The sequence below is a fragment of the Mesoplodon densirostris genome, chromosome 11 (genome assembly GCF_025265405.1).
Source record: "Mesoplodon densirostris isolate mMesDen1 chromosome 11, mMesDen1 primary haplotype, whole genome shotgun sequence".
NCBI lineage: Eukaryota > Metazoa > Chordata > Mammalia > Artiodactyla > Ziphiidae > Mesoplodon > Mesoplodon densirostris.
Genome location: NC_082671.1, coordinates 40,600,465 through 40,623,673, shown reverse-complemented (window position 1 = coordinate 40,623,673; position 23,209 = coordinate 40,600,465). Strand labels below are relative to the sequence as shown.

Below are 23,209 nucleotides of genomic sequence, written 5' to 3'. Positions count from 1 at the left end.
GGTGACAGCATTCTCTGATTTTTACATATCTCATTTTTCAAATACAAATGCTCTAGATTTCTACAGTGTTTCTACATTATGTTCAAGAAACAGAGTAAGACAATTCTCCAGTTGGTTGCTCTTGAGAACACAGTGCTATTGCACTGGTATTTGGAAGAGCTACTTATTCTATTGTTTCATCTCCTATAGTTACCTGTTCTGTAATGACCCAGCCTCTTACTGCTCTCTTTCTTACATACTCTGCTCTATACACAGCAGCCTTGCTACTCCTCATGTCTCCAGGCATGCTCCTACTTGAAAGCATTCATACTTATTTACTGCTCTGCCTGCAACATCCTTCTCCCAGATATTTTCATGGCTGGCTCCATTGAAAAATTTAGGTCTTACCCAAAGGCCTTATTTAAAACTACAGTCCCTCTTGAACACTTCTTATTTTTTCCATAGAATTTATACTATAAAACTGTTTTACTTTTCCTTTTTATTATCTATCTTCCCACCTCTAGGACAAAAACTCCATAAAGAAAATGTTTGCGTCTTGTATGTACTGCTATATTCTCAGTCCTTATTGTGGGTACTCGAAAATTATTGAGTAAAACAAATTTTCCATCAGAATTATCCAATCTAAAATATTCCTGTGAGAACTACCAATAGACTCTATGAATCTAGAAGTCCTGATTCCCAGAAAGGGAATGCTTTTACCAGGGGAAACTGTAAGAGTCCTGCTAAACATATAGCTCCAATTGCTGCCTAGTCAGCCCCATAGACGAGCAAGAAAAAAAGAACTTAAATACTGATGAGTTTAATGACTCCAGTGACCACTGCTATGGGTAGCTTCTAGGAACCAGGGCAGGGGAGAATATGTTAGGCTCTCAGATGATCCACTGAGGTATTTCTTGGCATCCCAATGTCCAGTTACAACTATAAATTTATAAGTACAACAACCCCAGAATTCAGAACATGATAATCCAGAGCTCAGAACCCTCAGGTACGAGGTAAAACATCAGGTAAACCTTCTAGGTGAACAGGAAGGAGAGAGGAATCTAAAATGGCTAGGGAAGTGGGCAGATAATGAGTATCAATAAAGGCCTTGGTACCAACTGCATTAGTAGCAGCCCCACTATTCCTCCTCAAGTAGGTTTTCTTGGAAATTATAACCAAGCAGAATCTTTGATAAGGTTTGCCTAGACAGAGTAAATTTAAAATAAGAAGCAAGCAGAGCTGAGGGGTATGAGAAGTTGACTGCAGTGATGTGTAGCTGTTGGTTCACTAGCAAGATCCTTTCTATCAGCAGTGCATCTTTCCTCCACTTGCTGTGAATGGTAGGGGATTACAATTCACAGCCCCTCTCTTGTTCAGAAATCCACCCTCTGCTAAAGAGAAGCTACTTCTCCAGGAAGGCTATTCCCTACCATGGTAGATCAATGGCCAATGACAAATGGACACAAGTGTAGAAGAGGCTATTTATCTCACCTCAAGGAGCTCCTCTCTGTGGAGCAATTTATGTTTCTGATCCTCCCCAAAGGACCTGACCAGGCTGTTCTCCAGCTGAGACTCTATTTGTGCTCATCTTTTGTCTCCAAGTTTATCCTGCTGTCCTTGCTCTCTGTCTCCTGAGAGCACTCTTTCTATAAATCACATAAACAAGAATTCCTGACTTGGCTCTGCTTTTAGAGAAACCTAAGACACATGGCGTATGCAAATCATCTCTGGAAGAATGCATTCTAAATATAGGCCTTAAAAACTCTTGCAAATATGATTCCAGTGAACATTAGCTCACAAAATTTTTAAAAATCACAAAACCCTAAAATAAATAAAGTACTATGAGTGAGAGTCTACAGGAAGAAATCACAAAAATTTCATAAAATAGAAGCATCAAATTTTATATATACGTGAGATTTGATATAAAATGTATAAAAAGAAATATAAACTAAATAAATCAAGAACAAAATATATCAAAAACCAAGAAAATTTGTAAGAAAAAAAGAATTTTTAATAGCATGTAATAGATGAAATTAAAACTCAATATATGCATTAAAGAGCAGATTAGACCCAAGAGAACATAGAAATAGTGTGGTAGAAAAGAACAAATCTGAATATATATCCCAGAATATAGCATAGAAAGACTTGAAGATGTAAGATATAAAATAGAGGTTGAAATATATGGAGAATAGAGAGGGAAAGCTGACATACACCTAACCAGAATTCTAGTTCAGTAGAGACAACGGTATAGAAGCAATATTTCAAGACATAATGCCTGGAATTCTTTCAAAGTTTATGAAAGACATCAATCCACAGATTCAGGAAGTCAACTAAATCCCAAATAGTATAAATAAAAAGAAATTCACTGCTAGATATTTATCATGTTACATGGAACAAGACTTCCTAGATTTGAATCCTGCTCTCAATGGTTACTAACTAAGCAACTTAGGCCAAATTATTTAAACTTTCTTTGCCACAGTTTCTGATCTATAAAATAGGATGAATAATAGTACCAACCTTACAGATTGTCATAAGGATCAAATGAGTTATTATCTACAAAGCTCTTAGAATAGAGCTGTTGGATTTTTAATATTCAACTGTATTACTTTTATCTTGAATGCTCACACGAAGTGCTCTCAATCAGACACAGATTTCTTATTAATTATCTTACAATAAAAAGTAGAAATAAGCAAATAGGCCTTCCTTACTCTAAGCCCTACGCATGATGAAAGCCATGTGGACTGTGGGAAATAGAGACTCCACTCTTACAGGGCAGACACAAACTCTCACACACTCTGGCACCCAGGGCAGAAGTGGTAATTTGAAAAAAGCCTGGGTCAGATCCACCTGCTGATCTTGGAGAGTCTCTCAGAGAGGCATGAGGGAACTGGAGCTCACCCTAGGGACACAGACACTGGTGGCAGCCAATTTGGGGGGGACCTTGTTCTACCATGTGGACACAGGTGCTGGCAAGTGCAATTTTGGAATCCTCCTTCTAGCTTATTAGCACCAGGACCCAGTCCCACCCACTAGCCTATCAGCTCCAGTACTGGGATGCCTCAGGCCAAGCAACTAGCCAGGCAGAGAGACAGTCCCACCCACCAGCAGGCAGGCTGCCTTAAAACCCCACAGCTACCCCAGGACATGGCCCTGTCTACCAGACTGACCAAGACCCTGCCTCAAACACCAGTGTGCAGGCACTAGCCCTGGGACCCCAAGGGCCCTGCAACCAGAGATCCTAGGACCCAGCTCTGTCCACCAGTGGGCCGATACCATCCCCAAAACCACTGCAGCCCCACAGAACACTCAAAGGCCAAACACAGGCTCTAAAATACCTTGGGACCCTCAGCCGGATGCCCCAGGATTCAATTTCACCCACCAGTGGGCCAGCAAAAACTTTGGGACACCCTGGACCACATAGTCAGCTGAGTCAGGAACAGGCCCTGCCCACCAACAGGCTAAAAGCAGCTCCAGGACCCCCAGGTCCCTGCAGCCAGAGATCCCAGGACACAACTCAGCCCACCAGTGAGCTGGCACTAGCTCCAGGAGACCCTGGGCTCTGGCCCCACTCACCAGCAGGATGATAACCAGCCCTAGGAACCCCCAGACCCTGGCCACACCCATCAGCAGGACAACACCAGCTTGAGATACCTTGGACTTCTCAACAAGCTGCCCTGGGATACAGTCCCATTTATGAGTGGGCCAACATCAGCTCTTGGTCACCCTGGAACCAGTAGCCAGACATGTGAGGAACCAGCCCCACCCACCAGCAGGCCAACATTAGATCCAGGAACCCTGGCCTGCAACCCCAGGACCCAGCTCTGCCCATCAGTGAGTCAACACTAGCTCCAGAACTCCAAAGGCTTCCATAGCCAGCCTCCATACAAGGCATAGCCTGGCAACCAACCAGACTCTGGGCCAGCCACATCTACCAGACTGCCCACAGTAGTCAGCCCACCACAACAGAAGGACCCACACAGTCTAAATAGGGGGCACCACTAGAGCACGTAGCTCTGGTGATCAGAGAGGAGTGTGCTGTTGGGATTCAGAGGACATCTCCTACAAAAGGCTACTTCTCCAAGGTTGGGAAAAACAACTAAACTACCAGATACGTAGATATTAAAAGTGGTAAATGAGGTGGCAGAGGAATATGTTCCAAATGGAGGAACATGTTCCAAACAAAGGAACAAGATACAACTCCAGAAGAAGAACTAAATGGAGATAGGCAATTTATCTGATAAAGAGTTCAAGGAAATTATTATAAAGATGATCAAAGAACTCAGGAGGAGAATGGATGACTAGAATGAGAAGTTAGAATTTTTTAAGAAAGATTTAGAAAATATAAAGAAGAATCAAACAGATATGAAGAATACAATAAGTGAAATAAAAAATAAGTTAGAAGGAATCAACAGTAGATTGATACAGAAGGCTGGATCAGTGAACTGGAAGGCACAGTAGCGAAAATCACTGAAGCTGAACAGAAAAGAAAAAAAAAAAGAAATGAGGACATTTAACAGACCTCTTGGACAACACCAACCATACTAACATTCACATTATAGGGGTCCTAGAAGAAGAAGGGAGAGAAAAAGGAACAGAACATATTTGAAGACATAATACCTGAAAACTTCAGTAACCTGGGAAAAGAAACAGAAATCCAGGTCCAGGAAGCACAGAGTCCCAAAGAGGAACAAAACAAGACACACTGTAATTTAAATGGAAAAAAATAAAGAGAGAATATGTGCATTGGCCAAGATGGTGGAGTAGAAAGACCCTGAGCTCATCTCCTATCATGAGCACACCAAAATTACAACTATCTGCAGAACAACAATCTATGAAAAAGATGAGAAGCTACAGGAAAAGATTTTTCACAACTAAAAACCTAAATAAGGAACCACAATGGGAAAGGTAGGATAGGAAAGGTGGGCTCACAATATAATCAAGTCCCATACCCCTGGGTGGGCAAACTGCAGCCCTGGGGTGCTGCACTGAGAAGACAAGTCCCCAGAGCATTTGGCTTTGAAGGCCAGTGGGGCTTAATTTGGGGAGTGCCAGGACTGAGGGAAACAGAGACTTTACCCTTAAAGGCCCACACAAAATCCCATATGCACTAGTACCCAGGGCAAAAGCAGTAATTTGACAGGAGCCTGGGCTAGATCTAACTGCTGGTCTTGGACAGTCACCTGGAGAGGCGGGGCGGGGGTGGCTGTAGCTCATTCTGGGGACATAGATACTGTCAGTAGCCATATTAGGGAGCTTTCTACCACATGGACACTGCTGCCGGCAGCTGGCATCATGGGATCCTCCCTCTGGCTCAATAGTGCCAAGATCTGGTCCCACCCAACAGCCTGTAGGCATCAGTGCTAGGAAGCCTCAGGCCAAACAACTAACTGGGTGGGGACACATCTCCACCCATCAGCAGACAGGCTGCTTAATGACTTCCTGAGCCCACAGCCACCTCTAGACACAGTCTTACCTACCAGAGGGCCAAGACACAGCTCCACCCACCAGTAGGCAGACACCAGCCCTGCCATCCAGGAAGCCTGCGCCAGCCTCTAGACCAGCCGAACCCACTAGGGGGCAGACACTAGATGCAAGAAAATCACAGTCCCTCAGCCTGAAGACCTAGTCCACCCATGGCAGGCTAGACCCTACCCTGGGACCAGTGGGGCCTGGGCCCTGGGCCCTGGGCCCTGGCCCTGCAACTAGCAGGCCAACACAAGCTTCAGGACACCATGGACCACATACCCAACTGTGTCAGGAACCAGACCCCTGCCCACCAGTGATCTGATACCAGCTCTGGGATCCCTGGGCCCTGCAGCCAGACTCCAGGACCCAGCTCTGCCTGCCAGTAGGTGGAGCAACAGCCCCAGAGTCTTCTGGACCCTGACTCCTACTGCCAGTGAGCCAACATTAGCCCCAGGGCTCCTTGGGGTTCTGCAGTCAGCTGCCTTATGACCAGGCCCCACTAGTCAGTAGCTAGCAACATCCACACAAAGCAGGGTCTGGTAATCAACTGGGCTAGGGGCCAACAAAGCCCACCAGTCAGCCTACATAGCCTGCCACAACAGAAGGACCTAGGCAGCACTCTTAGGGGGAATTCTGAGAGCATATCGCTTGGATGACAAGAGGGGAGTATGCTGCTGGGCAATTTTTTTTTTTTTTTTTTTTTACAGAACTAGAATGAATAATTCTAAAATTTGTAGGGAAACACAAAAGGCCCTGAATAGCCAAAGCAAACTTGAGTAAGAAGAACAGGACTGGAGGTGTCACACTCCCTGACTTAAAAGCTACAGCCATCAAATTAGGATGGTACTGGCATGAAAATAGAAATACATCAATGGAACAGAATAGAGAGCCCAGAAATAAACCCATGCACTTATGGTCAATTAATCTATGACTAGGAGGCAAGTATATACAATGGGGGAAAAAATAATAGTCTCTCAGTAAGTGGTGGGAAAACTGGACAGCTACAAGTTAAAGAATGGAATTAGAACATTTTCTCAAACCATATACAAAAATAAGCTCAAAATGGATTAAAGACTTAAATGTAAGACCTGAAATCATAAAACTCCTGGAAGAAAACATAGGCAGAACACTCTTTGACATAAATTGTAGCAATATATTTTTGGATCTATCTCTTAAAGTAATGGAAACAAAACCAAAAATAAACAAATGGGACCTAATTAAACTTAAAAGCTTTTGCACAGCAAAGGAAGCCATCAACAAAACAAAAGACAACCTACTAAATGGGTGAAAATATTTGCAAATGATATGATGGATAAGGGATTAATATACCATATACATAAACAACTCATACAACTCAAAATCAAAATAACATACAACTTGATTAAAAAAATGGGCATAACCGAATAGGCAATTTTCCAAAGGAGACACATAGATGGCCAAGAGGCACATGAAAAGGTGCTCAACATCGCTAATAATCGGGGATAAGCAAATCAAAACCACAATGAGATATCACCTCACACCTGTCAAAATGGCTATCATAAAAAGGATCACAAAAAATAAATGTTGGCAAGGATGTGAAGAAAAGGCAACTCTTGTACACTATTGGTGGGAATGTAAATTAGTGCAGACACTATGGAAAACAGGATGAAGTTGCCTCAAAAAACAAACAAAAAAAAATAGATCTACCATATGATTCAACAACTCCACTCTTGGGTATATATCCAATATATCTGGAGAAAACTATAATTTGAAAAGATACATGCACCCCAATGTTCATTGCAGCACTATTTACAATAGACAAGACATGGAAGCAACCTAAATGTCCATCGACAAATGAAGAGATAAAGAAGATGTGGTATATATATACAATGGAATACTACTCAGCCATAAAAAATAATGAAATAATGCCATTTGCAGCAACATAGATGGACCTAGAGATTATCATACTAAGTGAAGTAAGTCAGACAGAAAAAGACAAATATCATATGATATTGCTTATATGTGGAATCAAAAAAAAAGATACAAATGAACTTGTTTACAAAACAGAAATAGATTCACAGACATAGAAAACAAGCTTTTGGTTACCAAGTGGGAAAGAGGTAGGAGAGGGATAAATTAGGAGGTTGGGATTAACATATACACACTACTATATATAAAATAGATAACCAACAGCAACCTACTGTATAGCACAGGAATTATACTCAATATTTGTGATAACCTATAAGGGAAAAGAATCTGAGAAAAGAATTTGTATACACACACACACAGACATATATGTATATAACTGAATCACTGTGCTGTACACTTGAAACTAACACAACATTGTAAATCAACTATACTTCAATTTTTAAAAAAATCCACATGCAAACTCTAATTTGAAATTTTCGTACGCTCAGTGCTCAAAGGAGTCTTATTTATAATAGCCAAGCTACAGAAGCAACCTAAATGTCCATCAAAAGATGAATGGATAAAGAAGATGTAGTACACTTACACACACACACACACACACACACACACACACACACAGGAATACTACTCAGCCATAAAAAAGAATGAAATTTTGCCATTTGCAACAACATGGATGGACCTGGAGGGTATTGTGCTTAGTGAAATAAGTCAGACAAAGACAAATACTGTATGTTATTAAAATAAACAAATGAATATAACAAAACAGAAACAGTCACAGATATAGAGAACAAACTAGTGATTAACAGTGGGGAGAGGAAAGGAGGGAGGGGAAGCATAGGGATAGAGGATTAAGAGGTACAAACTATTATGTATAAAATAAGCTACAAGGGTATATTGTACAGCACAGGGAATATAGCCAATATTTTATAAAATCTCTGAATGGAATATAATCTATACAAATTTTGAATTACTATGTTGTATACCTGAAATTAATATAATATTGTAAATCTACTATACATCAGTAAGAAGAAATAACTTGAATAACTTTCTTAGTACTACCACTTTGGAAAAAAGCATTTCACATAATCTGGTAAGACTGAAGATATGCAATGCCCTGTGACCCAGAATTTTGCTCCTTGGAATGTGCTCTTGAGAAACCCTGGCACATGTGCACAAGGAAAGAAGTAGACTATTCATAGAAGCATAGTTCATAATGACAAGAAAATAGAACACCAACTGTTCATGTACAAGAGAATAAATACATAAATTGTGGTGACTTCATACAACAAAATATGGGGCAACAGTAAAAAAAAAATTAGTATTAACTATAGTTACCATCAAGTATAATGAATGTCACAAATATATTGTTGGGCAAAGTAGCAAATTACAGAAAAACACAGTATAATACTATTATGTAAATTCAATAACAACAGAATTAAGCAGCATGCCATTTGGATATGTATAAACACATGGTGAAATTATAAATAAAAGCAAGGGAATTATAATCACAAAATTTAGAATAGTGATTATCTTGGGTAAGGAGGCAAAGTAATGAAATTAAAGTGGCAGACACAATCAGGTTCAAGAGAATTAGAAATGTTACATGTCTCAACTGGGGGGTGAGCACACTTGTGTTCACTTTATGAATATGTCCTAAAACATATATGTACATTACACTTATTAAATGTAAAACAGTTTAAACAAAGGGGGCATTTTGCATGGAAAGTGTAAAGGGAAGAAAGAAAGGAAAAGGGGAAGGAGGGAAAGAGGGAGAGGCAGAGAAATCTTTCCTAAATTCTTCCTCCAAAATATTCTTGGTAGGGTGGAAATGGATTAGCAAAACAACACAAAAGTTTATCTTCTATAATGTTTTAGAACTTTGAGTTTGGCACTTTGAGTGAGTTTTCTGAGTCAAGGTATAATCTCTTATGTTCAAGAAATATATTTTTGGCAAAAAGTAAGAAAAGATCTTAGTTTTGGAGTTAGCATAGAACATAACACAAGTTAAAAATTCTTAAAAACAGCTTTAAAAATTGTATGCAATATTCACTGTGGAGCAGTCCTTATGAATGATTCTCTTAGAGACCCCATCACTTGGCTTTGGAGATGAGAAAGCATCCTTATCATGAACCCTTGCTTTGCTGGGATGACACCCACAATTACTATGAATCTCCCCCAAAGCTCTCAATTCTACTTTTATAGGCTGGGAAGGTGCACTGGGGTGACCATGTATGGATGATGTGTCTTCTCCTGTTAAGCCCAAGGCATGGGGCCTGGCCCCAGTGGTTTGCCATTCATTCATTCATTCATTTATTTATCTATTTATCTATCTATCAATTTATCTATCTATTTAGCGGTACGCGGGCCTCTCACTGCTGTGGCCTCTCCCGTTGCGGAGCACAGGCTCCGGATGTGCAGGCTCAGCGGCCATGGCTCATGGGCCCAGCCGCTCCGCGGCATGTGGGATCTTCCCAGACCGGGCACAAACCCATGTCCCCTGCATCGGCAGGCGGACTCTCAACCACTGTGCCACCAGGGAAGCCCGGTTTGCCCCCTTTTTAAAAGGTAAGTATTTAAGGCTGCTTTGTCCTTCCGTTTGGTTCACTGTAGCCAATTTGGAGGCACGTGAATAACATCTTCCTTAACAACTTCTTAATTTTATACCAGTAACCCTTATTAAAGAGAATTTAAAGTTTTATCTGTGGATCCAAGTGCTGTACTAAAGAAAAGAAGAAATGCATACACACACACACACACACACACACACACACACACTCACACACTGTGGGGCAAAAACAGGATTGTGAAATATGAAGGACCTCTTTATAAAATTCATATTTTGAAAGATGACTCTTTTTGGTTTTAAACACAGGGGGAAAAGATTTTGTCTTATAAGCATCCCTCCCTCACACCACATCTTTCCATTCCCTGGTGTACTTGTTCAGTGTAATGCTAATTAAATGCACATGTGTAACTATTTTAAGTGTTACAAAATTCAAGGCAGTCTTAACTTTCTCTTCAATCAAAAATAAAATAAGAAACTAAGTTGCTAGTCTGTGGACTTTACAGAGGAAAGAGAAAAGAATTGTAAAATCATATTTCACAGAAAAATCTAAATTGACTTTTCAGGTTATGAATACTTGATTATGGTAGAGACGGTCCAAAAATAGACTAAAATAAAATTAAATGGAATTTTAATTCATTTGGAAAAAGTATTCACTATACTGAGTCTTATGCTCAGAAAAGAGAACAGAAAGGGCATAATTTTGAGCTGTCAAGCTTAACACACATATATAAAACAAATATCGTCACCCTGTTCTATGGCAGAATTGAGCCTTCTCAATATCATACTGGGGTAAAATCAAAAGAGTGGCCAAAGATGTACTCTGGCATGAAGAAATATGATCTACAAAAAGCACGGAAAGGAAATTTACATGTATACGTATTATTCAGATACATATCATTAAAGATGGTTTCATTGTAGGATGATTGCAATTTGAAACTCATCTTTATTACGTGTCAACTCAACATTTTAACATTATTATCTTAAAAATGGAAATGTTAAGAAGAAAACAGAGTCACGATTCCATACTTTTGAACATTATTTGCAGAAGTGTCAGTAATCCTGGAAACATTTAAATAATCATTCATTACCATTCAAAGCCATATTAAGAATAACTCTCTCTGCATTTTTACTTAAAGAGAATTGCCATGGGTGGACCCACATTTAGTAAAATTAACTGACCAGTAAAAGCAGAACACAATAGTTTGTATTAAAGGGAGTCCCCTTCCTCAGAGAGCTGAGGAAGAAAACAGAACAGCTTACCTTTATGATGGTTTGCACTGGACACAACCTTCCCCCACAAGGTTACAATAAAAATTATTATTAGCAGTTTTCCTTTTGTTGCTTTCTGTAAGTATCTCTTACTCATCCTGCAAATAAAAAAATAATAATAAAAATCCTAAGTATGTGAAACCATTGCTTTTCCATTATAACTGTGCTATATTTAAAGCTTCCCATGACACCTTAACACCTAAATTTGCATTTCTTATATTAAAATGCTATTCACTGTATATAAACCATGAACAGAAAAATAATTAAAGTTTTCCAAATAAAGTACCTTGATACAATGCAAGAGGTAAGAGAGGCCCTACCTCAGTCAATCTTATTTCATTTAACAACAGCCTAAATCAACTGGGAAACATCACCATTTTTCTTTCCATATAAATATAGATTCAACTTATTCAAAAAATCCAAGGCACAGTTGTTTGAATAATCTTTAAATAAGTGACTTATTCTACTCTAAGAAAAACAAACAAAACAAAACCTTCTTCAAGGCCAGGCCAAATGGTCAGGGTAAACAGTTTAGATAAAATGTGTGTGATGAATTCCTGCACAGAATAAAGTCACTTCAAATTTATTATTCCTAATGTGTTTTTTAAAAGTCACCTTACTGTACAACACTACTACTAGAGATACACAGATGTTTTAATATTACTGGAATCTACCATGCTGTACTTTATGAGAAGTAGAAGAAAAATGGAAAAGCAAAATGAAAAATATCTGGTTAACATTTTCAAGCTGAGACTACAAAACTCAGGAAAGCAAAGCAAAGTTGTAATTAAATAATAGCTACCCATAGGAAAAATTTAGCTACTACTTTCTGTAGCACCTAAGACTATATTATTTCAATTGTTTTTCAGGACAAATTGGGGATGTTGGTATGTCTAACCCCATTTGTAGATGATGAAATTTGGAAATTTGCTGAGGTCATGTTTAATGATAGAGTAAAAAGTCAAACATCAAATAATCTAAGTCTAAAATCTTTATATTAACTACTATATTGCTAAGGGGTAAGTGAACTATATAAGATATAATCCATCTGCATTTATTTATGAGGCAGATAAAATATACATCCATCACCCTGTGCCTTCTCAGGTTCGGATCCTATTTTGAACTCTAATCTTGTTTGACCTACATTCTTGCCTTCATTCTACTGCAAGTTTGTGAGGTCACTTCCTGACCTGGCTTGACTACTCTTCCTCTTGAGTTCTCTAAGTTATCTTTTTCCTTACACCTTCACTGCCAAAATATTCTGTCTCCAAAAGTATGACTCAATGGTGGCAATGATGGCTGTATAATTTTGAAGAGAAGTCATTCACACTAAGTGGATGAAAAAATTAATTGATATATTACTTATATTTAATATGGGTATACATGAACACTTCTTGGCCTGGGGAAGTTGTGCAAGCTGATTCAGATGTTGAGGAGACAGCGCAGTATGACTAAGAACACAGACTTACCCCCGAGTCAGATTGTTTGGATTTGAGTCCAGGCCCTCCTGGTTTTTAATTGTGTCATCTTATGCAAATTTCTGGATCTCTTGCCTCAGTTTCTTCTTCTCTAATATGGGATATGTGTGTGAAAAGCCAGGCCCAATGGCTGGCATGTAAAAGGGCTCAAAAAGTATGAGATTGGAAAGTGTTCATTCATTTGGATGTTTTGTTCCTTGAGTGTATGAGAGGCCTGTGGAGGGAGATGACTGGAGGGAATTTCAGTGGCCCCAATAGCTGCAAGTCCTCCATGGACCTTGGTCTTGTGACATGTCTAGAAAATGTACAAAGGAATGGGTGTTTGATCTTTCAGATTAGATTGCTTGGTTTAAAATCTGGCTTCCTGCCTACTTTCTATATGACTTTGGATAAATTACTTAACTAAGAGTATTTTTATTGTATTTAAAATGAGAAGGGGAGACCTTCAAGATGGCAGAGGAGTAAGATGTGGATATCACCTTCCTCCTCACAAATACATCAGAAATACATCTACATGTGGAGTAACTCCTACAGAACACCTACTGAAGGCTGGCAGAAGACCTCAGACTTCCCAAAAGGAAAGAAACTCCCCACGTACCTGGGTAGGGCAAAAGAAAAAACAGAGACAAAAGAATAGGGACAGGACCTGCCCCTCTGGGAGGGAGGTGTGAAGAAGGAAAAGTTTCCACACACTAGGAAGCCCCTTCGCGGGCGGAGACTGCTGGTGGTGGAGGGCGGAAGCTTCGGAGGGGTGCAGGGGTGTAGAGGGCAAAGCAGAGAGATTCCCGCAAGATGATCAGTACCGACCAGCATTCACCAGCCTGACAGGCTTGTCTGCTCACGTGTTGGGATGGGTGGGGGCTGGGAGCTGAGGCTCCAGCTTTGGAGGTCAGATCCCAGGGAGAGGACTGGGGTTGGCTGCGTGAACACAGCCTGAAGGGGGCTACTATGCCACAGCTAGCAAGCAGGGAGTCTGGGACAAAGTCTGGAACTGCCTAAGAGGCAAGAGACCATTGTTTTGGGGGTGCGCGAGCAGTGGGGATTCAGAGCACTGCCTAAACGAGATCCAGAGACAGACATGAGCTGCGCCTATCAGTGCGGACACCAGAGACGGGCATGAAATGCTAAGGCTGCTGCTACAGCCACCAAGAAGCCTGTGTGCAAGCACAGGTCACTATCCACACCTCTGCTCCCGGGAGCCTGTGCAGCCCACCACTGCCAGGGTCCCGTGATCCAGGGACCACTTCCCCAGGAGAACACACGGGGCGCCTAAGGCTGTTGCAATGTCATGCCGGGCTCTGCCACTGCAGGCTTGCCCCACATTCCATACCCTCCCTCCCTCCGGCTTGAGTGAGCCAGAGCCCCCTAATCAGCTGCTACTTTAACCCCATTCTGTCTGAGCAAACAACAGATGCCCTAAGGCGACCTACACACAGAGGAAGGGTCAAATCCAAAGCTGAACCCCAGAACCTGTGAGAACAAAGAAGAGAAAGGGAAACCTCTCCCAGCAGCCACTGCAGCAAGAGAATAAATCTCCACAATCAATGTGATGTACCCTGCATCTCTGGAATACCTGAATAGACAATGAATCATCCCAAAATTGAGGCAGTGGACTTTGTGTGATTTTGTCTATAGAGCTTTGCTTTTACCATTTGTACTAGGGTTCTGTCTATCCGTTTTTTTGGGGGGTTTTTTTAGTATAGTTTTTTTTTTTTTTTTTTCTGTACGCGGGCCTCTCACTGTTGTGGCCTCCCCCATTGCGGAGCACAGGCTCCGGACGCACAGGCCCAGCGGCCATGGCTCACGGGCCCAGCCTCTCCGCGGCATGTGGGATCTTCCCAGACCGGGGCACGAACCCGCATCCCCTGCATCGGCAGGCGGACTCTCAACCACTGCGCCACCAGGGAAGCCCTAGTATAGTTTTTTAGCTCTTCTTATCATTGGTGGATTTGTTTTTTGGTTTGGTTGCTCTCTTCTTTCTTTATTTCTTTTTTTTTTTTACTTTATAATTTTTAATAATTTTTATTTTTATTTTAATAAATTTATTTTTTTCTTTCTTTCTTTCTTTTTTCCTCCTTTTTCTTCTGAGCCGTGTGGCTGACAGGGTCTTGGTGAGCCCAGGTGGGTGTCAGGCATGTGCTTCTGAGGTGGCAGAGCTGAGTGCAGGACACTGGTCCACCAGAGACCACCCAGCTCCACATAATATCAAATGGTAAAAGATCTCCCAGAGATCTCCATCTCAACGGTAAGACCCAGTTCCACTCAAAACCAGCAACCACAGTGCTGGACACCCTACACCAAACAACTAGCAAGGCAGGTCCACAACCCCACTCATTAGCAGAGAGGCTGCCTAAAATCATAATAAGGACACAGACACCACAAAACACACCACTGGACATGGTCCTGCCCACCAGAAAGACAAGATCCAGCCTCATCCAACAGATCACCGGCACTAGTCCCCTCCACCAAGAAGCCTACACAACCCACTGAACAAACCTTACCCACCACAGGCAGACACCAAAAACAACAGGAAATATGAACCTGCAGCCTGTGAAAATGAGACCCCAAACACAGTAAGTTAGGCAAAATGACAAGACAGAGAAACACACAGCAGATGAAGGAGCACAGTAAAAACCCACTAGACCAAAAAATGAAGAGGAAATAGGCAGCCTACCTGAAACAAAATTCAGAGTAAAGATAGTAAACATGATACAAAATCTTGGAAATAAAATGGAGAAAATACAAGAAACGTTTAACAATGACCCAGAAGAACTAAGGAGCAAACAAACAATGATGAATAACACAATGAATGAAATTTAAAATTCTCTAGAAGGAATCAATAGCAGAATAACAGAGGCAGAAGTATGGATAAGTGACCTGGAATATAAAATAGTGGAAATAACTACCTCAGACCAGAAAAAAGAAAAAAGAATGAGAAGAATTGACAACTGTCTCAGAGACCTCTGGGACAACATTAAACGCACCAACATTCGAATTATAGGGGCCCCAGAAGAAGAAGAGAAAAAGAAAGGGACTGAGAATATATTTGAAGATATTATAGTTGAAAATTTCCCTAATATGGGAAAGGAAGTAGCCAATCAAGTCTAGGAAGCTCAGAGAATTCCACAGAGGATAAATCCAAGGAGAAACATGTGAAGACACATATTAATCAAACTGTTAAAAATTATATACAAGGAAGAAATATTAAAAGCAGCAAGGGAAAAGCAACAAATAACATACAATGGAGTCCCCATAAGGTTAACAGCTGATCTTTCAGCAGAAACTCTGCAAGCCAGAAGGGAGTGGCAGAACATATTTAAAGTGATGAAAGGGCAAAAACTACAACCAAGATTACTCTGCCCAGCAAGGATCTCATTCAGATTCGACGAGGAAATCAAAACCTTTACAAAACAAGAAAATGCTTAGAGAATTCAGCACCACCAAACAGCTTTACAACAAATGCTAAAGGAACTTCTCTAGGCAGGAAACATAAGAGTAGGAAAAGACCTACAAAAAGAAACCCACAACAATTGAGAAAATGGTAATAGGAACAAACATATTGATAATTACCTTAAATATAAATGGATTAAATGCTCTAACCAGAAAACATAGACTGGCTGGATGGACACAGAAACAAGACCCATATATATGCTGTCTACAAGAGACCCACTTCAGACCTAGGGACACATACAGACTGAAAGTGAGGGGGTGGAAAAAGATATTCCATACAAATGGGAATCACAAGAAAGCTAGAGCAGCAATTCTCATATCAGACAAAATAGACTTTAAAGACTATTACAAGAGACAAAGAAGGGATCGATAAAGGGATCGATCCAAGAAGAAGATATAACACTTGTAAATATTTATGCACCCAACATAGGAGCACCTCAACACATAAGGCAGATGCTAACAGCCATAAAAGGGGAAATCAACAGTAACACAATCATAGTAGGGGACTTTAACACCCTACTTTCACCAATGGACAGATCATCCAAAATGAAAACAAATAAGGAAACACAAGCTTAAATGATACATTAAACAAGATGGACTTAATTGATATTTATAGGACATTCCATCAAAAAAAAACCAGTATACACTTTCTTCACAAGTGCTCATGTAACATTTTCCAGGATAGATCATATCTTGGGTCACAAATCAAGCCTTGGTAAATTTAAGAAAATTGAAATATCAAGTATCTTTTCCGACTACAATGCTATGATACTAGATATCAATTACAGGAAAAAATTTGTAAAAAGTACAAACACCTGGAGGCTAAACAATATGCCACTAAATAACCAAGAGATCACTGAGGAAATCACAGAGGAAATCAAAATAAACCTAGAAACAAATGACAATGAAAACACGATGACCAAAAACCTATGGGATGCAGCAAAAGCAGTTCTAAGAGGGATGTTTATAGCAACACAATCCTACCACGAGAAACAAGAAAAATCTCAAATAAACAACATAACCTTACACCTAAAGCAGTTAGAGAAAGAAGAAAAAAAACAAATCCCAGAGTTAGCAGAAGGAAAGAAATCATAAAGATCAGATCAGAAATAAATGAAAAGAAATGAAGGAAACGATAGCAAAGATCAATAAAACTAAAAGCTGGTTCTTTGAGAAGATAAACAAAATTGATAAACCATTAGCCAGACTTATCAAGAAAAAAAGGGAAAATACTCAAATCAATAGAAATAGAAATGAAAAAGCAGAAGTAACAACTGACACTGCAGAAATACAAAGGATCATGAGACATTACTACAAGCCACTCTATTCCAATAAAATGGACAACCTGGAAGAAATGGATGAATGCTTAGAAAAGCACAACCTTCCAAGACAGAACCAGGAAGAAATAGAAAATATAAACAGGCCAATCACAAGCACTGAAATTGAAACTGTGATTAAAAATCTTCCAACAAACAAAATCCCAGGAAAAGATTGTTTCACAGGCAAATTCTATCAAATATTTAGAGAAGAGCTAACAGCTATCCTTCTCAAACTCTTCCAAAATATAGCAGAGGGAGGAACACTCCCAAACTCATTTTACGATGCCACCATCACCCTGATACTAAAACCAAAGATGTCACAAACAAAGAAAACTACAGGCCAATATCACTGACGAACATACACGCAAAAATCCTCAACAAATTACTAGCAAACAGAATCCAACAGCACGTGAAAAGGATAATACACCATGATAAAGTGGGGTATGTCCCAGGAATGCAAGGATTCTTCATTATACGTAAATCAATCAATGTGATAAACCATATTAACAACCTGAAGGAGAAAAACCATACGATCATCTCAGTGATGCAGAAAATGCTTTTGACAAAATTCAGCACCGACTTATAATAAAATCCCTCCAGAAAGCAGGCATAAAGGGAACTTACCTCAACATAATAAAGGCCATATATGACAAACCCAAAGCCAACTTCATTCTCAATGGTGGAAAATCTGAAACCATTTCCTCTAAGATCAGGAACAAGACAAGGTTGTCCACTCTCACTACTATGATTCAACATAGTTTTGGAAGTTTTAGCCACAGCAATCAGAGAAGAATAAGAAGTAAAAGGAATCCAAATTGGAAAAGAAGTAAAGTTGTCACTGTTTGCAGATGACAGGACACTATACATAGAGAATCCTAAAGATGGTACCAGAAAACTGCTAGAGCTAATCAATGAATCTGGTAAAGTAGCAGGATACAAAATTAATGCACAGAAATCTCTTGCATTTCTATCCACTAATGATGAAAAATCTGCAAAAGAAATTAAGGAAACACTCCCATTTACCATTGCAACAAAAAGAATAAAATACCTAGGAATAAACCTACCTAAGGAGACAAAAGACTTACATGCAGAAAACTATAAGACACTAATGAAAGAAATTAAAGACGATACAAACAGATGGAGAGATATACCATGTTCTTGGATTGGAAGAATCAACATTGTGAAAATGACTATACTACCAAAGCAATCTGCAAATTCAGTGCAATCCCTATGAAACTACAAATGGCATTTTTCACAGAATTAGAACAAAAAATTTCACAATTTGTATGGAAACACAAAAGACCCCAAATAGCCAAAGCAATCTTGAGAACGAAAAATGGAGCTGGAGGAATCAGGCTCCCAGACTTCAGACTGTACTACAAAGCTACAATAATCAAGACAGTATGTATTGGCACAAAAACAGAAATATAGTTCAATGGAACAAGATAGAAAGCACAGAGGTAAACCCACCCACATGTAGTCACCTTATTTTTGACAAAGGAGGCAAGAACACACAATGGAGAAAAGACAGCCTCTTCAATAAGTGGTGCTGGGAAAAGCTACATGTAAAAGAATGAAATTAGAACACTCCATAACACCATACACAAAAATAAACTCAAAATGGATTAAAGACCTAAATGTAAGGCCAGAATCTATCAAACACTTAGAGGAAAACATAGGCAGAACACTCTATGACATAAATCACAGCAAGATCCTTTTTGACCCACCTCCTAGAGAAAGGGAAATAAAAACAAAAATAAACAAATAAACCTAATGAAACTTCAAAGCTTTTGTACAGCAAAGGAAAACATAAACAAGATGAAAAGACAACCTCAGAATGGGAGAAAATATTTGCAATTGAAGCAACTGACAAGGGATTAATCTCCAAAATTTACAAGCAGCCCATGCAGCTCAATAGTAAAAAAACAAACAACCCAATCCAAAAATGGGCAGAAGACGTAAATAGACATTTCTCCAAAGAAGATATACAGACTGCCAACAAACACATGAAAGGATGCTCAACATCATTAATCATTAGAGAAATGCAAATCAAAACTACAATGAGGTATCACCTCACAACAGTCAGAATGGCCATCATCAAAAAATCTACAAACAATAAATGCTGGAGAGGGTGTGGAAAAAAGGGAACCCTCCTGCCCTGTTGGTTGGAATGTAAATTGGTATAGCCACTATGGAGAACAGTATGGAGTTTCCTTAAAAAACTAAAAATAGAACTTCCATATGACCGAGCACCCACTACTGGGCACATACCCTGAGAAAACCATAATTCAACAAGAGTTATGTACCACAATGTTCATTGCAGCTCTATTTAGAATAGCCAGGACATGGAAGCAACCTAAGTGTCCATTGACAGATGAATGGATAAAGAAGATGTAGCACATATATACAATGGAATATTACTCAGCCATGAAAAGAAACGAAATTGAATTATTTTAGTGAGGTGGATGGACCTAGAGTCTGTCATACAGAGTGAAGTAAGTCAGAAAGAGAAAAAGAAATACTGTATGCTAACACATACATATGGTATCTAAAAAAAATGTTTCTGAAGAACCTAGGGGCAGGGCAGGAATAAAGATATAGACATAGAGAATGGACTTGAGGACACGGGGAGGGAGAAGGGTAAGCTGGACAAAGTGAAAGAGTGGCATGGATTTATATATACTACAAAATGTAAAATAGATAGCTAGTGGGGAGCAGCTGCATAGCACAGGGAGATCATCTCGGTGCTTTGTGACCACCTAGAGGGGTGGGATAGGGAGGGTGGGAGGGAGACACAAGGAGGAGGAGATATGGGTATATATGTATATGTATAGCTGATTCACTTTGTTATAAAGCAGAAACTAACACAACATTGTAAAGCAATTATACCCCAATAAAGATGTTTTAAAAAAACAGAATTTAGAAAAAAGTAAATTCTGCAACCAAAAAAAAGAAAAATGAGGATAATAATATCTACCTCATAGTGTTGTTTGTATGAAAACTAAATGAGATACTTCATGAAAGAATTTAACACTATACATAGAAGATCATAAATGCTCAATAAGTATTAACCATTACTATGGTCATTACTTGGTTAGACCAGCATTTTCCTAATCTGTGTGTTCTGTGAGGCATCACTTTCACAGAACATTAATACCATATTAGTGAAAAACAAAGCGGGCAAATAGATTTGCAAAATTCTGGGTTCAACAAACTTAACCAGATTTTTTCTTTTTTTTAACCAGAGGCATACCTGAGTGTGCAGCATTTTCCAGAAACCTTCCTTCACAGTGTAATACAGGATACTTATGTCCTCAGGAAGTGTCTTAAAGAAATAATCTGTTTTAGTATTCGCTCTCAGTAAAACCAAATGCCCATTTAAAATCTTCCATTCTATTGCCTTTGTGTTTGTTTTGTGGAGGGGGCACTCTTACTAATAGCTTTGTTATGAGCTCCTACTTTTCTCACATTTTTTCAGCCATCCTGCCTCCTCTTCTACATCCAATCCCTGTGACCGTATTGGACTGCATATCCTATAACAGAGTGAACAGTTTAGCAAAATTCATCTGACAAGAAGAGCTGCTTAGCATAATTCTTGATAATAGGTTTCCCATAGCAAACGGCCTCTGCTACAAGGTCAATGACCCATTGTATTTTCCATACCATTGTCCACCCACCAAATGGGATGACAGAACTGACAGCTGGTCAAAATGGTAACTAGACATATGGAAACAGAAACACCACAAAGTCTCCAGGCTGTCAAACTAAAAAAGGAAGGAGAATGCAGGTCAACATTTGGAAGTCTGTAAAGACCCCTGTCTTCCCTTTCATACCACCCCCCATGCCAGTCCAGTCAACTACCATGTTCTGTCAATACTATTTCCTGAATATCTGTTAATCTTACACACTTATTTCCATACCTACTGCAATACTGCAATTCGGACCACCAAAGTTTCTCATGGGCAACACACAGCTTCCTAACTGGACTTCCTGCTGCCAATATTGCCATCATCTGGAATTGAAGGCAGGGTCTGTGTCTGCTTTTTCCATGACTCTATTTGCCGTATGTAGTACTTAGTAAGTGCCTGATAAATACTGTTGACTGAGTGTAATGCATTCTCTATGCTGTAGTCAAACATGTAACTATGATCATGAGACACCCTTCATATGATTATAACCTTCACATGATTCCCTCCTATTTTGAAAAAAAAAAAAAAAAGAAGTCCATAATTCTTAGCAGGGTTATACAAAACTTGTTTTGGGGGCTTCCCTGGTGGCGCAGTGGTTGAGAGTCCGCCTGCCGATGCAGGGGACACGGGTTCGTGCCCCAGTCCAGGAAGATCCCACATGCCACGGAGTGGCTGGGTCCGTGAGCCATGGCCGCTGAGCCTGCGCGTCCGGAGCCTGTGCTCCGCAGCGGGAGAGGCCACAACAGAGAGAGGCCTGCGTACCGCAAAAAAAACACAAAGGTATCAGGGAAAAAAACAAAAAAACCTTTCTCTTTATGTCTCCAATCTTATTTTACTCCATTCGTCTCCATCTCTCTCTCCACATACACTCATAGTCAATATTTTAACTCTACGAAATTTCTTCCAAGGCTTCCAGCTAAATCTCACCTCCTTGTCACCTGACACATATTAGCCACCCACCCCCTCACCCCATCCACTCTTCAAAATGCTAACTTCTATTCATTGGTCAGGGTGAAGTTTAGAATTCCTCCTATAGGATTTGGACAAGACCTCGTTAAGTGCCCTGCTTTTACATACTAGGCACTTGCCACATGTAATATAATTTTCTATTTACTTATCTCCATCCTTCACTGTCATATAAGATTCCTAAAGATAGGGACTGTGCACCACACATTTGGAAATACCTAGGGCCTGGTCCAAGTTTCAGCCCAATAACTAGCAAATGAGTATTTGCTGAATGCCGGTCATGTCATGTAGTAGAGCCAAATATATTGTGTACTTGCCAACATGAGCAGGAAGCAAGTATGTGTCACTATTTTAGGATAAAACTAAGAAGGAACACACAGGAAGAAGAAAGTGGGAAAGGGGTAGGAGGGAGGCAGAAAAGAAAGAGCACAGTGGACAAGAAGAAAAAGAGAAGGGAGAAATACAGTCTGTAATGTGATTTATTCTAACTGAGTTTTAAATAACAACCAAGTTGGGCTTTCCTGGTGGCGCAGTGGTTGAGAGTCCGCCTGCCGATGCAGGGGACACGGGTTCGTGCCCCGGTCCAGGAGGATCCCACATGCCGTGGAGCGGCTGGGCCCGTGAGCCATGGCCACTGAGCCTGCACGTCTGGAGCCTGTGCTCCGCAACGGGAGGGGCCACAACAGTGAGAGGCCCATGTACTGCAAAATAAATAAATAAATAAAATAAAATAAATAACAACCAAGTTTGAGCAAACTGAAGTATAATAGAGCAATGAAGAATTTTGGACAAAGGGGCATCACCAAAGAAGAAAACCCAAAAGAAAAAAAGCTGAATGATACACTTTTTCTGGGCTTTGTACAAGAGCACAGAAGGAGGGGGCATTCACTTCTCATTTAATGTGCTAAACACCAGGTATCAGTTTAAAAACTTCCACCACAGTCAAGGGCCGAAGGCACTTTCAGAATTGTCACATTTATCTGTTAAAAAAAAAAAAGCAAAATTTAAGTGAATTTTATAACAGCAAAAGCTGAGGGAAGAAGAAACTGGAAGCTGAAGGATAAATTCAGAGGATGAAACCTTGAAATTGCTCCCCAAGCAGCAGCAGCTGACAAGACA

The 23,209-nt window shown here is 40.0% G+C and overlaps 1 protein-coding gene across 3 annotated transcripts in view; it reads right to left on the bottom strand.

Moving 5' to 3' along the window:
* TAFA2 (TAFA chemokine like family member 2) overlaps positions 1–23,209 on the bottom strand; it is a 529,565-nt gene that overhangs the window by 139,021 nt on the left and 367,335 nt on the right. For 2 of the 3 annotated variants that reach the window (XM_060113005.1, XM_060113004.1), the window contains exon 2: positions 11,180–11,286. In XM_060113005.1, the coding sequence (XP_059968988.1) occupies positions 11,180–11,285 (106 nt within the window). In that variant the 5' untranslated portion in view covers position 11,286. Of the gene's footprint in view, positions 1–11,179; positions 11,287–20,688; positions 20,764–23,209 lie in introns of those variants that run through there. The other variant, XM_060113003.1, reaches the window with a different exon arrangement.